At 41.1% G+C, this 16,358-nt stretch overlaps 1 protein-coding gene across 1 annotated transcript in view; it reads right to left on the bottom strand.

The window, feature by feature from the left end:
* tpgs2 (tubulin polyglutamylase complex subunit 2) overlaps positions 1 to 16,358 on the bottom strand; it is a 33,192-nt gene that overhangs the window by 13,829 nt on the left and 3,005 nt on the right. Inside the window, exons 2-4 of the mRNA XM_059989605.1 lie at positions 9,446 to 9,525; positions 7,296 to 7,383; positions 572 to 703 (exon numbers count right to left, since the gene is read on the bottom strand). Coding sequence (XP_059845588.1) covers positions 572 to 703; positions 7,296 to 7,383; positions 9,446 to 9,525 — 300 coding nt within the window. The remainder of the gene's footprint in view (positions 1 to 571; positions 704 to 7,295; positions 7,384 to 9,445; positions 9,526 to 16,358) is intronic.

Below are 16,358 nucleotides of genomic sequence, written 5' to 3'. Positions count from 1 at the left end.
GAATAACTTAATTCAACTACACTCACCCCAACACTGAACTGATCCACAACCTACTGGCTCATTTTCAAGGACTCTACAACTCAAGTTCTTGATATTTACTGCTTATTTATGATTATTATATTTATTTTGTTTTCTTTTCTCTTTTCTGTATTTGCACAGTTTGTTGTCTTTTGCATATTGGCTGTTTGTCCGTCTTCATTGAGTGCAGTTTGTCCATGGATTCTATTGTCTTTCTTCATATTTACCCACAAGAAAATGAATCTCAGGATAGTACATGGTGATATCTGTGTGCTTTGATAATAAATTTGCTTTAAACTTTTGAACTTCATGTATTTTCTTTTGGTGTATAAAATGCAAAAAGATTCTTTATTTAAAAAACTTCTTTTAAAAAAAAAGGATACCAGTGTGTCTGCATGCTTGAGAATGTTAACGGTGAAAATTAATCACCCTGGCTGTGGGGCTTCAGCAGAAACAATTTGTCATTCCACGAGTGCAGCAAGTTACCTGTGCTGAGACAGTATCCATGCAGCACATCCTCCCGCACACCCCTGAAATTTTGACACAACAGTACCTTCATCATCTGTATCACTTTCCAAATCAGCTAAAGTGGGTGCATTTGGCAAAGTGTAAAAAGATGAAGTGCCCAGTCGACAGAGTGCTGAAATGCTGTTGATTACCATTGTTCCCAGTTGCATGTTGCTACCTGTGAAAGAGAAGTTTTATTAAATCAGATAAAATAAAAATCACTTAGACAATTTATCAAGTGGCACAACAGATTTCAATAGTACCAGCTTTATAATCTACTTATACCATTGTGGAAAAATGAAAATACTAGATTCAGGCCTCTTTGAAAAAAAGTTAGCAACACTAAAACTACAAAGTAGTTGTATTTGTTGATATTTTTAAGCAATTCATAGCTATTTTTCATATTATTGGCATTTGCAGATTAATGTGGAAAACAAGAATGGTCAGTAGATTTGCCAACTTCATTAAGCCATCAAGCAGATCTACAGCCATCCTTTGTTCAACAGAGAATTAGTTCCGTTTTCCTTTTCATCAAAACGTCAATCTAAATAATCTCCCCAAGATCCACAAGCCTGACTGTCCAGGTAGGCCCATAGTTTTGGCCTGCTCCTGCCCCACTGAACTCGTATCTGCCCACCCGGACTCTATTTTGTCACCCATAGTTCAGTCCCTCCCCACCTACATCTGGGATGTATCCCATGCCCTCCACCTATAACCATATAACAATTACAGCACTTAAACAGGCCATCTCAGCTCTTTCAGTCCGTGCCGAACGCTTACTCACACCTCGTCCCACTGACCCGCACTCAGCCCATAACCCTCCATTCCTTTCCTGTCCATATACCTATCCAATTTTACTTTAAACGACAATATCGAACCTGCCTCTACCACTTCTACTGGAAGCTCGTTTCACACAGCTACCACTCTCTGAGTAAAGAAATTCCCCCTCATGTTACCCTTAAACTTTTGCCCCCTAACTCTCAAATCATGTCCTCTTGTTGGAATCTCCCCTAATCTCAATGGAAAAAGCCTATCCACATCAACTCTATCTATCCCCCTCATAATTTTAAATACCTCTAATCAAGTCCTCCCTCAACCTTCTACGCTCCAAAGAATAAAGACCTAACCTGTTCAACTTTTCCCTGTATCTTAGGTGCTGAAACCCAGGTAACATTCTGGTAAATTTTCTCTGTACTCTTTCTATTTTGTTGACATCTTTGCTATAATTCGGTGACCAGAACTGTACACAATACTCCAAATTTGGCCTCGCCAATGCCTTGTACAATTTTAACATTACATCCCAACTCCTATACTCAATGCTCTGATTTATAAAGGCCAGCATACCAAAAGCATTCTTCACCACCCTATCCACATGAGATTCCACATTCAGGGAACTATGTACCATTATTCCTAGATCACTCTGTTCTACTGCATTCCTCAATGCCCTACCATTTACCATGTATGTCCTATTCTGATTATTCCTACCAAAATGTAGCACCTCACACATATCAGCATTAAACTCCATCTGCCATTGTTCAGCCCACTCTTCTAACTGGCCTAAAACTCTCTGCAAGCTTTGAAAACCTACATCTTTATCCACAACACCACCTATAATAACTTCCAGTTCCCCGGTCCCGACCACTTCATTTTCACTATGGATGCCCAATCCTTATACCCTTCAATTCCCCATCAAGGCGGCCTTAAAGCCCTCCGCTACTTTCTTGACAATAGACCTCACCAGTTCCCCAAGGCGACCATACTCCTCTGGTTGACGGAACTGGTACTCACACTTAATAACTTCTCTTTTGGCTTTTCCCACTTTCTTCAGACCAAGGGTATAGCTATGGGCTCTAGCATGGGTCCCAGCTATGCCTGCCTCTTCGTGGGTTATGTGGAACAGTCTATGCTTCAAATCTATACTGGTACACTTCACTTGTGAGTCTGTTGGGGTAATCTATTGCATCCAGTGCTCCCGGTGCGGCCTCCTCTACATCGGTGCAGATTAGGGGACCGCTTCATCGAGCACCTCTGCTCCATCCGCCACAACAGACAGGATCTCCCAGTTGCCACCTACTTCAACTCTGCTTCACATTCCCATTCGGATATGTCCATACATGGCCTCCTCTACTGCTTTGATGAGACCAAACTCAGGATGGAAGAGCAACACCTCATATACCGCCTGGGTAGTCTCCAGCCCCTTGGTTTGAACATCGAATTCTCCAACTTCCAGTAATTCCCTCCCTTTGCCTTCCCCCATCCCACTTCTGCCAGCTGCCCATCACTTCTCTCATGATTCTGTCTTCTACTACCCATAGTGCTTTCCCCTTACATTCCCTCTTCACCTCTCCTGCCTATCCCCTCCCTGCATCCTCTCCTCCACCCCTTGATCTTTCCTCTGATTGGTTTTTCACCTGGCACCTTCTCACCCTCCCCCCACCTTCTTTATAGGGCCCCTGCCCCCTCCTCCTTCAGTCACGATGAAGGGTCTCGGCCTGAAACGTTGTCTGCTCGTTTCCATAGATGCTGCCCGACCTGCTGAGTTCCTCCAGCTTGTTTGTACATGTTGATTTGATCACAGCATCTGCAGTGTACTTTGTGTTTAAATAATGCAGGATTTTGATTAAGAAAAGGGTTGATGGACCTACAGTAAAGTAATTTGATACAGAGTATCTATCATCAGGACATCCTATCCCAAGCATTTCACAGGCAATGAATTAATTGTAAAATATGGTCAGAAGTAGTTGTTACATGATCAGAGCAGACAGTTTATACAAGTTGCAAAATTGAGGCCAGAATCTTAAGTGATTATGAAAATTGTATTTATGTAGCATAGTTAATGCTACTAAAAGGCATTTTATAGTATTGTGAAGTGTATGTTAGCTGGTTGGTGGCATAGTAGCATCTGCACTGGAATACACTTTGAGGTGAGCAGTCCTGGGTTCAAATCTGGCTGGTTCCTTCCACCCTTTCCATTGTGCTGGGTTGAGCATTGAAAAAGAAAAGGACAATTGCTAAAAGAAATGGCAAGGTTGCCGCCTGATGTGCAATAAGGTGGGGAGAAGAACAACGACAACTAAGTGTACAATATACTGAATGGCTTAATTAAAAATTCAACTTTTGGCTGGATCTAAAAGGAGATGGAAAATTAGGGTGATTTCCGAAACATGTGGCTCAAATGAAAAATGGCATCGGCTGGATACATGAAGCAACTGATGTTGGGACTGCTGGAGGTCGTTATAGAAATAGAGTGAAATTGCTCAAAGAGGTTAAAAAAAACAAGAATAAAAACACATTAGCTCAATCCACAATAATAATTTAGCATGGAAGCAGATACAAGCCAATCATCGAGTTGCTCTCACACTTCTGCATCATTGAAATCTTCATCACCAGTATAACCTTTACTTAATCTGACCTGTTATTCCAGCTTCTGACCTACATTTTTAAGTCTATGCAGTATGACAACTGTTTTAGCCTAGTACCTATGCCAAGTATCAGACCTGACCTCAAGTCAAGTCAAGTAGCTTTTTTTTAATCATTTCGACCATAAACTGCTGTACACAGTAAAGACGAAACAATGTTCCTCCAGGACCATGGTGCTAAACGAAACACCACAAAACTAGACTAGACTATGTGAGACAACTCAAGGTTACACTAGACTACGTAAAAGAGTACAAAAACTATTCTGGACTACAGACCTACACAGGACTACATAAAGTGCATAAAACAGTGCAGGGCAGTACAATAATTAATTAATAAATAATTAATAAACAAGACAATGGGCACAGTAGAGGACAAATTTCAATATAATAATAAATGATGCAGATGTCAGTCTAGATTCTGGGTATTGAGGAGACTGATGGCTTGGGGGAAGAAACTGTTGCACAGTCTGGTCGTGAGAGCCCAAATGCTTCGGTATCTTTTGCCAGATGGCAGGAGGGAGAAGAGTTTGTGTGGGGGTGCGAGGGGTCCTTCACAATGCTGTTAGCTTTGCGGTTGTAGTGTGTAGTGTACATGTCTAAAATGGCGGGAAGAGAGACCCCAATGACCTGTCTTTAGTTGTCATAATTACCTAGAAGTTTGAGATCATCATGGAAAGCAAAGATGACATGTTTTCTTAAAATCAGCTGACAATTCTGACTTCACCTCCAGTAAACATGAGCTCCTGAACTGTTAAGATTGAGATCAGCCTTTTATTTGCCTCAGCCGTATTCATCTCTTCTTCTCTTCCACTAAGCTGAACCTCCCACAATTCTTGTTTGTACCCTAGCCCCTAGAAAAAGAGAAGGACACCATAGAGGAGAAAATAGTGTAAAAAAGAAAACTGCAAACAGATACAAGTGCCAGGCTGGCACGAGAATATAGTGGTTAGCACAATGTTTCATAGTACAAGTCAGCTGGTTTCAATTCCTGCCACTATCTGGAAGGAGCTTGTACATCCTCCCCTTGTTGGCGTAGGTTTCTTCTGGATGCTCCGGTTTCCTCCCCCAGTTCAAAGACCGGTTGGTAGGTTAATTGGTCATTGTAAATTGTCCTGTGATTAGGCGAGGATTAAATTGGGGGAATATTGGGTGGCTAGAAGTCCTGGAAGGGCCTATTCTGCACTGTATAATCAATAAAATGTTCTTCTTCAGTCAAATTAAATTTTAAAATATTATATTAAAAATATGGAAGTCAGCAACCTAATGTAAAAATGTTTGAGTGGAGGTGAGGAACAGACAAAGAAGAAATAGATTGTGTTTCAGAATACTCTGATTTTTGGCCTTTGCCATCATTGTGTAGGAGACAGAATTGAAGGTTAGCATTTGGCCAGCTTTATAATACAAATATAATAAAATGTATTTATGTAGCATAGTTAATCCTACTTAAAGGCATTTTATAGTATTGTTAAGTGTATGTTAGCCGGCTGGTGGTGTAGGAGCATCTGCACTGGACTTCGAGGCAAGCAGTCCTGAGTTTCAATCTGGCTGGTTCCTTCCACACTGTGCTGGGTTGAGCGTTGAGCTAGCAACTCAAGAGTAGTAAAAAATAAAAGAGTCAAATGCCAAAAGAAATGGCAAAGTTGCCATCTGATGCTCAATAAGGTGGGCAGAGGTTGTGATGGTTGGGGGTCAATCACATCCTCAGGACATCACTGCAGGAGTTCCACAGGGAAGTGTCCACAGGGAACCAAGCATCTTTAGCTGCTTTGTCAATGACCTTCCTTACATCATAAGGTCAGAAGTGGGGATGTTTGCAGATGACTGCACAATGTTCTGTACCATTCATGGCTCCTCAGATAGTGAAGCAGTTCATACCAAAATATAACAGTACCTGGACAATATCCAGGCTTGGGCTGACACGTGGCTAGTAACATTCGAGCCATGCAAGTGCCAGCAGTGATCATCTCCATGAAGAGAGGCTCTAACCATTGTCCCTTGACATTCAATGGCATCACCATCACTGAATCCCCCACTATCAACATCCCGGGGGTTACCATCGACAGAAAACTGAACTGGTCCAGCCATATAAGCACTGAGGCTACCAAAACAGGTCAAAAGCTAGGAATCTTGTGGCGTGTAACTCCCCAAAGCCTGTCCACCATCGACAAGGCTCAGGTCAGGAGTGTAATAGAATACTCGCCACTTGCCTGGACGAGTACAGCTCCATCAATACTCAAGATGCTTGGCATCATCCAGTATAAGTCAGCCCATTTGATTGGTACCCCTTCCACAAGCATCCAATCCCTTCACCATTGACAAGCAGTTGCAGCAGTGTATACGATCTACAAGATGCACTGCAACAACACACCAAAGTTCCTAAGACAGCACCCTCCAGACCCATGACCACTATCACCTAGAAGGACAAGAACAGCAGATACTTGGGAACACCACCACTTGGAAATCCCCCTCCAAGTCACTCACCATCCCGACTCGGAAACACATCACTGTTCATTCATTGTCGCTGGGTCAAAATCATGGAATTCCTTCCCTAACAGCACTGTGGGTGTACCTACACTTCAGGGACTGCAGCAGTTCAAGAAGGTAGCTCATCTTCACCTTCTCCAGGGCAACAAGGGATAGGCAATAAATGCTGGCTTAGTTGGCGACGCTCACATCCCATAAATGAATAATAATAGAAAAATATAATTGTTGGGTGATAGGGTTTAGCTTACGTGGCCTCACTTCATATTGAACAATGCAAGTGACAAATAAGTCTTTCAATCCTTAATACTTGGTTGGCTTTGAACTTGCATCTCAGATGAAAGCTGAACTAACAAAGCCTATGTGATACTCATTCCAGTTTTTAACACTATGGGGTCAAATCCTTCTCAGACTTGACCCCATCAGCAGGTTAAGATGGATTATTTTTTTTAGGAAGCTTTTAAATAACAGGATATGTAATTTTTACCACTTTATAAAATGTTAATAAAATTTTTAATCTTACATTAAAAATCTTTTCTGTTTTAAATAGTTATGTTCCAAGTGAAATAGCCTTCACAAATTTCTCAAGTTATAACTATGCTCTTATGTTTATTGAAACACTAAAGTGTATCACGTTTTAGGAAAATATAATTTTAATAGGACAAGATTGCATCAGAGGTTTCCACTTTAAATGCAAGCAAGATAATTGATAAAAAGAAGACAATTTCTGATATAAGATTTCTTTACAATCTAGTACAATGAGCCCAGTGTCTAATCACACTTCACCTAACTAGTATAAATAATTCTGGTGCAATGCCATGGAAGATTGAACAGAAGAATGGAAAAAGAAAAATGACACAATACTCTTACCATCAAACTTGATACTCCAAGTCATCAAAAAGCCATCAGTCATTAGGTAAAAGTTCCTCAGATCCTCTGGGAGTGCACAGCAGTTCTTCTGTGAACAAAAGCACTGAATTGTTCAGGTGTAAATTTAAGAAAATGCTTATTTCAGGTTTGTTCATATAAAACTGATGAAATGAGTATTTTCTTATTATTCATTTATTTAAAAAGTTTAATATATTGCTCTCCAAGTTGCTGGCTAAAATTACATTACATGCCCCTAAAACTGGAACACGCGAATGCTTATGATAAGGTGAAGGCTGTACCATTTTATGACAACAAAAGTGGCATGCGAAATAATGCATAACTCATTATTTCAAGGATGCCAGAGAAGTCAAAAATTCTTCTTTGTTACATAACAATACAAAAAGCGCTGGAGGATTACTGTGTCAGGCAGCAGTGATGGAGGGAAATGGACAGACAACATGTTGGGTCAAGATCCTTCATCTGATCTGGTTTCAGATTCCAGCAACTGCAGTCTCTAGGGTCTCTGCTTTATTACATGAAATTCTAATATTTAATCCAAATTTTGTAAAAACCATAAACCTGCAGCATTTCAAAAATATTTTGCCCATTTATTCCACAATTAAGGAATAACATAATGGAATTGAGTGCATTAGTGGAGTGCCAAATGGGAGTTTAGTCACTGGGTGTCAATAAAAGGATGGAATAAAAGGATACATTGTATGGACTTACAATCAATAATAACAGTACTAACAGCTTTCAATCTGCTCACGCACACCCTCACCTCTATCTTTCATATTCATGGCCCCATTAAGACCATCATTCCCTCTTCCCCTTCCCACTGAGGCATTCATTCAAAATCAAAATATTAAGGATGCTGGAAATCTGGAGCAAAATCAGGAAACGCTGACTGAAATTGTATTGTATTTATTTTTAGCATTATTTTTAGCATTTTGTTTTTCTAAATTTATTGTCAGATCTGGATGGAACACAAAGCATTATTGAATACTATCTGCAGCTGCCTTACTGTTCACTGTTCAAAAATTATTTTGAAGTACAAGGACAGTTCACAACTTTACACTGCTGCAGCCTTATTTACCCTTGGATCCAAAAAGTATAATCTTGAGGTAAATAATTGCTGAATTTGAAAAGTACAGATGGTTTCAATTAATATGATTGCACAGAGTGTGACAAAATGATGTTGGCATGGGAAAAAGTCTTCACAACAGTCAACTGATAGTATTAGGTTCAGATCGAAATGACTGAAATAACTGCTCAGCTTATCATTTAAAGAAAGCCGATACTGCTGTTATAATTAGCTCCTGAAATGAGGGAAATGTGAATCAAGGCGAAAGTCAGGAAGTTATGTGGCAGCTTTAGAGAACTTTAGTAGGTTGCATCTGGAGTATTACATATCGCTCTAGTTGCCCCAATCTTGGGAGAGTGTCAAGGCTTAGGAGAGGGCGCAGAAGAGGTTTAACAGGCTGCTGCCTGGATTAGAGGACATGTGCTATAGAAGACAAACTTGGATTGTTTTCTCTGGAACGATGGAGGCTAAGGGGAGATCTGATAAAGGTTGATAAGATCATGAAAGGCATAGAGTAGACAGACAGTATCTTTTTCCCTGGGTTGAAATATCCCAAGGTTGCATTTAACACAAGCTGGGGTAAGCTCAAAGGAGATGTGAGGAGCAAGTTTCTTTTTTTACTCAGAATGGTGGTGGAGGCAGATAAATTTGAGACTTTTAAGAGACGTTTAGATAGGTACATGAATGTGAGAAAATGGACATTGTGAAGGCAAAAGAAATTAGTTTAGTTGGTCATTTGATGACTAATTTAATTGGTTAGGCATAAAATTGTGGGCTGAAAGGTGTGGTCCTGTGCTGTACTGTTCTATATTCTATATCTTTATATTGGAAGTTAGCAAAGAACCTCAATAAGACAGGTAGAACAAGACAAGATGTTTAACGGAAACAAAAAAATTGCCAAATGATTATGTGGACAAGTTAAGATGTGATCTGATTTAAGAGCAACAGCAGCATTTTGAAGGCATAGTCAGGATATTTGATGGGGGTGGCTTCATTTAGAAGGTGGAGTCATTAATGATAACTAATCCTTTGGCACAATCTCTCATAAAGATTTAAAATTGTTTACCTGTTCCCATGAGACAATCATATGGCGCTCTGCTGGCTCCTTTTCTACATATTTAACTTCCGTCACACCAGGTCGACTTTCTAAATTAAAAGAAACAAATATAGTTGTCAACTAATTATTGGTTTTTGAATGGGTCCCTGTCATTGTCGAATATGATAGACAACTTCCATTAGAATTCACTCAATTTAGATGTCTTTTTTTGAGTGGGGTAGAGTAGATAACTGTTAATTAACTTATCCAGCACTAACACAAAGTCAGAGTTGTACAACACAGAAATGGGGCCCTCTGACACACCACTTCCATGCCAATGTATACTAAGCCTAATTACCTGCATAGGATCTTATCTCTCTATATTATGCCTATTTGAGTCTGTCTAAATGCCTCTTAAGCATAGTAATTACATCTGATTCCACCAGCATGTCTGACAGAGTTTCTCAGATTATCAACCATTATATGTGTAATAAAGAAAACTACTTACAAGTTAAGTACTCTCAAACTCATCAAGTGCCTTGCCCATTTCCTTAGGAAGTAAAGTAGCATTAGGATAAGGACTGTCAGGTTTGGAAACCGGTTTCTCCCCCGGCAGTGGTACTGAACTCCCTGTCACTACCCAGGTCTCATCACGTTACACCGATAACTTTTTAAACTTCTGTTGTAAATGCACCTCATGCTAAATGTTAATTTTTTTGGAATATATTTATTATTTGTCAATTAATTTGTGGTAATATTACTTTGTGTTGTGTGTGTGTGTGTGTGAGAGTTATATGCACTGTATTGTGCACTTTAATCTAAGAAAATGTTGTTTCATTTGGGAGTATGCATGTGTATGTTTGAATGACAAGAAACTTGAACTTGGGCTCCAGACTTAAATTCCCTCCTTAGACTTTGAGTGCTCTTACCTTTTCTCTTGTTATCTTTGTTTTTAAATAGATAATGTTCAGGGAATCCCTTTAATCCTACTTGCTAAGGACATTTCATGGCTTTTTTAACTTTCCTGATTCTGTTTAATTTCTCTCTGGCTTCCTTTATATCCCTTAATGGCCCTGTCCAAATTCAGCTTTCTAAACCTTATATATACCTACTGCAATTATCATTCGCCATCTCCACACCCTAACTCTAAACTGGAAATAAGGTAAAAGTTTGTTTTATTTTTAATAAGGATATAGATGTTGATGTTATATTGTGGTTGTACTATAATATATTAAGGCTGTATATTCTTAAGGAACATTTTTGGAAAATTAAACCAATACTTTAACAAAATGGTTGATTATAGGCACTTGTCAATGGAGTTTAATTCAAATAATTGGGAGGTGCTGCATTTTGCTATGACAAACCAGGGGAAGACCTGTACAGTAAATGCTAGGGTCCTGGGAAATGTTAAACAACAGAGAGAGAAAGGGGTGCAGGAGCCATCTTCTGCAAAGGTCCTTAAAAGAGACTACACAAGGATGGTGAAGAAGGTGCTTAGAATGCTTGCCTTCAGTGATGAGAATATTGAGTATAGGAGTTGGAATGTGATGTTATGGCACTACAAGATGTTGGTAAGGCCACAGAATACTGCATAAAATTTAGGTCAATTTACTACAGACAGGATGTCATTAAATTGGAGAGGTTGAACAGAAAGAGTTACAAACTGAACTGCGACCACAAGACTTGAGTTACAAGGACCGGCTATTCCATTACCTCTATCATATCCCTCTGTACCCCTCCTTCTTCCCTTTCTCCCATGGTCTACTCTACATTCTTATCAGATTCCTTCTTCACTAGCCCTTTACCTTTCCTGGCTTCACCTGTCAATTTTTAGCTAATCTTCCTTCCCTTTCTCCCACTATTTACTCTGGTGTTTTCCCCCTTCCTTTTCAGTCCAGAAGAAGGGTCTTCGCCCAAAATGTCGACTGTTTATTCTTTTCCATAGATGCTGTCTGACCTGCTGAGTTCCTCCAGCATTTTGTGTGTGTGGCTACTCTGTTGTGTCTGTTACAAAACAGACAAGATGGTGTGATAATATAGGGTCTATGAGATTACTCCAAATAGAAGTAATGATAAGACCACTGACATGAAGAATTAGGCAATTCAGCCCATCAAGTCTGTTCTGCCATTCCATTATGGTTGATTTATTATCCCTCTCAACCTTTCTCCCTGTAATCTTTGACGTCCTGACTAATCAAGAAACTATCAAATTCTGCTTTAAATATGCCCAATGACTTGGCCCCTACAGCTGTCTTTGGTAATGAATTCCACAGATTCACTATTCACTGGCTAAATAAATTCCTCCTCATCTCTGTTCTAAGTGGACATCCCTCTATTCTGAGGCTCTGGTCCTAGACAATCTCACTATAGGAAAAATTCTCTCCTCATCCACTTTGTCCAAGCCTTTCAATATTCAATAGGTTTCAATAAGACTCTCTCCCCCCCCCCCCCCCCCACATTCTTCTAAACTCTAGGGAGTGCCGGCCCAAAATAATTAAATGTCCACTGAAGATAAGCCTTTCATTTCAGGAATAATTTCTGTAAACTTCCTCCCTACTCTCTCCAATGCCAGCACATCTTCTCTTAGATAAGGAGCCCAAAACTGCTCGCAATATTCCAAGTACGGTCTGACCAATGCCTTAACATTACATTCTTGCTTTTACATTCTGGTCCTCTTGAAATGAATGCCAATAATTGCTTTTACATTCTTTACCACTGACTCTACCTGCAAGTTTTCCTTTAGGAAATGCTGCACGAGGACTCCTGTCCCTTTGCACCACTGATTTTTGAATTTGCTCCCCATTTAGAAAATAGTCTATGCCTTTATTCTGTCCAAAGTGTACGACCATACACTTTCCTGCACTATACTCCATCTGCCGTTTCTTTGCCCATATTTCTAATCTGTCTAAATTCTTCTGCAGACTCCTTGCTTGCTCAACTGCCTCGCCACTTACCTTCATATTGTCTGCAAACCTGGCCACAAAGCCCTCAATTCCATCATCAAAATGATTAAAATATATTGTGAAAGGAGGTCCAAAAACTGGCCCCCAAGGAACACCACTAATAACTGGCAGCCAACCAGAACAGGTCTCCTTTATTCTCACACTTTATCTCTCGCCTATCAGCCAATTTTCCATTTATGCCAGTATCTTTTCTGTAACACAAAGGGCTCTTACCTTGTTATGCGGCTTCACGTGCGGCACCTTGTCAAAGGCCTTCTGAAAATTCAAGTACACAACATCCACTGACTCTCCAATGTCCATCCTGTTTGTTATTTCCTCAAAGAATTCCAAAAATAGTTTCAACTCTCCCCACCACCTCTAGCAAACCTGACTGCAAGGACATTTATCCCCCTCATGTTCACGTGTAACCTGTCCTTTTCGTGCAGGTCATACCTTCCCCAGAAGAGAACCAATGAGCCAGAAATCTGAAGACCTGCCCCAATCCCTCAGTCACATAGTCAACTGCCAAATCATCCAATTCTTATTCTTTGTGTGGCACACAAAGCAATCTAGAAATTACTAACCCGAAGGTCTTGCCTTTCAGCTCTCTTCATAACTCCTTACAGTCTCTCCTCAGGACCTTTTCTCTTTTCCTTGATACCAATACATAACATGACTTTCAGCTGTTCAGCCTCCTCCTTTAGAATGCCGTGGACCTGATCTGAGATATCTCTAACCTAAGCACCCGGGAGGCAACATACCATCTAGGGGCCTCTTTCACACCCAAAGAATGTTGTCCTTTTTGCTCCTCTAACTGTGGAATCGCTTATCACAACTGCATTCCTCTTCTGGGCCACAGAGCCAGCTCAGTACAGAGACCTGACCGCTGTGTCTTTACTCTTCTTGCTTATTCTCCCTCAACAACATCCAAAGCGGTATACCTGTTCTCGAGGGAAACAGCCACAAGGATACTCTGCACTCTCCTCATTTCCCCTCCTGATGATCACCTGTGCCCTGCTTCTTAGGTGTAACTACCACCCTGTATGTCCTGTCAATCAAACTCTCAGCCTTCCAAATGATCCAGAGTTCGTCTTGTTCCAGCTCCAAGTCCTAAACACAGTCTGGATGCACTTTTACAGGCATAGGCATCAGGGACACTGGAGGTCTCCTGCCTTCCCACAAACCGCAAGAGGAGAATTCCACTGCCCTGTCAGATTCCCGCCTCTCTGACTGTGCAACAAGAAGAAGAAAATTAAATGGAAAAAAAAAATCTAACTGCACCCTCTGCCTTTTCTCGTCAAAGCCCGAGTTCCCCAATCTAACACTGGCCCACTCACACAATGTCATTCTGCTTGAACCTAACTTCTTTTTATTAGCCCTTGCCAATCGTCTAATTACAGACAGATCAACCTCTCCTCGGGAACTATGTGCGCAAAATGATCATGAGTAGTATTCGCTACCCATCTTGCAAGATTTGTTTATAGAACTAGCTGTTTTCAATATTTCAGTGGCTAACCCTATCTCAAATCATTGCGAAGCACAATGTTGATTCAGGAAATACAGCTACCTGACCATTAATATTAAACACATGTTCTGTACTTGCACTGTCTAGTGTACAACACAGATAGTCTTTGGATCCACCTTATCCATGCCAATCATCAAGAAATAGAAACTGAGAACAGGACAATACAGGTCCTTTGGCCCACAATGAAGTGCCAAACGTACTTATTTTAGAAATTATCTAGGGTTACCCATCGCCCTCTATTTTTCAAAGCTCCATGTATCTATCCAGGAGTCTCTTAAAAGACCCTTCTGTATCTGCCTCCATCACTGTTGCTGGCAGCCCATTCCATGCACTCACTACTCTGCGTAAAAAACTTACCCGTGACATCTCCTCTGTACCTACTTCCAACACCTTAAAACTGTGCCCTCTTGTGTTAGCCATTTCTGCCCTGGGAGAAAGCCTCTGACTATCCACACAATCAACATCTCTCATTATCTCATATATGTCTATCAGGTCACCCCTCATTCTCCATCGCTCCAAGGAGAAAAGGCCGAATTCACTCAACCTATTCTCATAAGGCATGCTCCCCAATCCAGGCAACATCCTTGTGTGTAGAGGAGATTCACTTTCCATAGTTTCCACATCCTTCCTGTAGTGAGGCAACCAGAACTGAGTGCAGTACTCCAAGTGGGGTCTGACCAGGGTCATCTATAGCTGTAACAGTACCTCTTTGCTCTTGAACTCAATCCTATGGTTGATGAAGGCCAATGCACCGTAGGTCTTCTTAACCACAGAGTTAACCTGCGCAGCAGCTTTGAGTGTCTTTTGGAATCAGACCCCAAGATCCCTTTGATCCTCCACACTCCCAAGAGTCACAGAAACATAGAAAACCTACAGGCCCTTCGGCCCACAAAGTTGTGCTGAACATGTCCCTACCTTAGAAATTACTAGGCTTACCTAGAGCCCTCTATTTTTCAAAGCTCCATATACCTATCCAAAAGTCTCTTAAAAGAGCCTATCATATCCGCCTCCACCACCGTTGCCGGCAGCCCATTCCACGCACTCACCACTCTCTGAGTAAAAAACTTACCCCTGACATCTTCTCTGTACCTACTCCCCAGCACCTTAAACCTGTGCCCTCTTGTGGCAACCATTTCAGCCCTGGGCCAAAGCCTCTGACTACCCTCATGATCAATGCCACTCATTACCTTATACACCTCCATCAGGTCACTTCTCATCCTCTGTCGCTCCAAGGAGAAAAGGCCGAGTTCACTCAACCTGTTTTCATAAGGCATGCTCCCCAATCCAGGCAACATCCTTGTAAATCTCCTTTGCACCCTTTCTATGGTTTCCACATCCTTCCTGTAGTGAGGTGACCAGAAATGAGCACAGTACTCCAAGTGGGGTCTGACCAGGGGCCTATAAAGCTGAATAATTAGTCTTACCATTAATACTATATTCTGCCATCATATTTGACCTACCAAAATGAACCACTTCACATGTATCTGGGTTGAACTCCATCTGCCACTTCTCAGCCCAGTTTTGCATCCTATCAATGTCCCATTGTATCCTCTTGACAGTCCTCCACACTATCCACACCACCTCCAACCTTTGTGTCATGAGCAAATTTACTAATCCATCCCTCCAGTTCCTCATTCAGGTCATTTACAAAAATCATGAACAGAAGGGGTCCCAGAACAGATCCCTGAGGCACACCACTGGTTACCGCCTTCCATGCAGAACGTGATCCCTCTACAACCACTCTTTGCCTTCTGTGGGCAAGCCAATTCTGAATCCACAAAGCAAGGTACCCTTGGATCCCATACCTCCTTACTTTCTCAATAAGCCTTGCAAGGGGTATCTTATCAAAAGCTTTGCTGAAATCAATATACACTACAGCTATTGCTTTACCGTCATCAAAGTGTTTAGTCACATCCTCAAAAAATTCAATCAGGCTCGTAAGGCACAACCTGCCTTTGACAGAGGCATGTTGACTATTCCTGATCATATTATGCCTATCCAAATGTTCATAATTCCTGCCTCTCAGGATCTTTTCCATCAACTTATCAACCACTGAAGTAAGACTCACTGGTCTATAATTTTCTGGGCTATCTCTACTCCCTTTCTTGAATAAGGGGAACAACATCTACAACCCTCCAATCCTCCAGAACCTCTCCTGTCCCCATTGATGATGCAACAATCATCGCCAGAGGCTCAGCAATCTCCTCCCTCGCCTCCCACAGAAGCCTGGGGTACATTTCATCCAGTCTTATCCAACTTGATGCTTTCCAAAAGCTTCAGCACATCCCCTTTCTTAATGTCTGTATGCTCAAGCTTTTCAATTGGCTGCAAGTCACCCCTATAATTGCCAAGAGCCTTTTCCAGAATGAATACTTTGCTTCAGTATTCATGAAGTACCCCTGCTATCTCTTCTAGTTCCATACACACTTTTCCACTGCCAAACTTAATTGGTCCTATTCTCTCATGCCTTATCCTC

Source organism: Hypanus sabinus, chromosome 14 (genome assembly GCF_030144855.1).
Source record: "Hypanus sabinus isolate sHypSab1 chromosome 14, sHypSab1.hap1, whole genome shotgun sequence".
Classification (NCBI taxonomy): Eukaryota; Metazoa; Chordata; class Chondrichthyes; order Myliobatiformes; family Dasyatidae; genus Hypanus; species Hypanus sabinus.
Note: the sequence above shows the minus strand (reverse complement) of the source record. Positions and strands in the feature narration are given on the sequence as shown.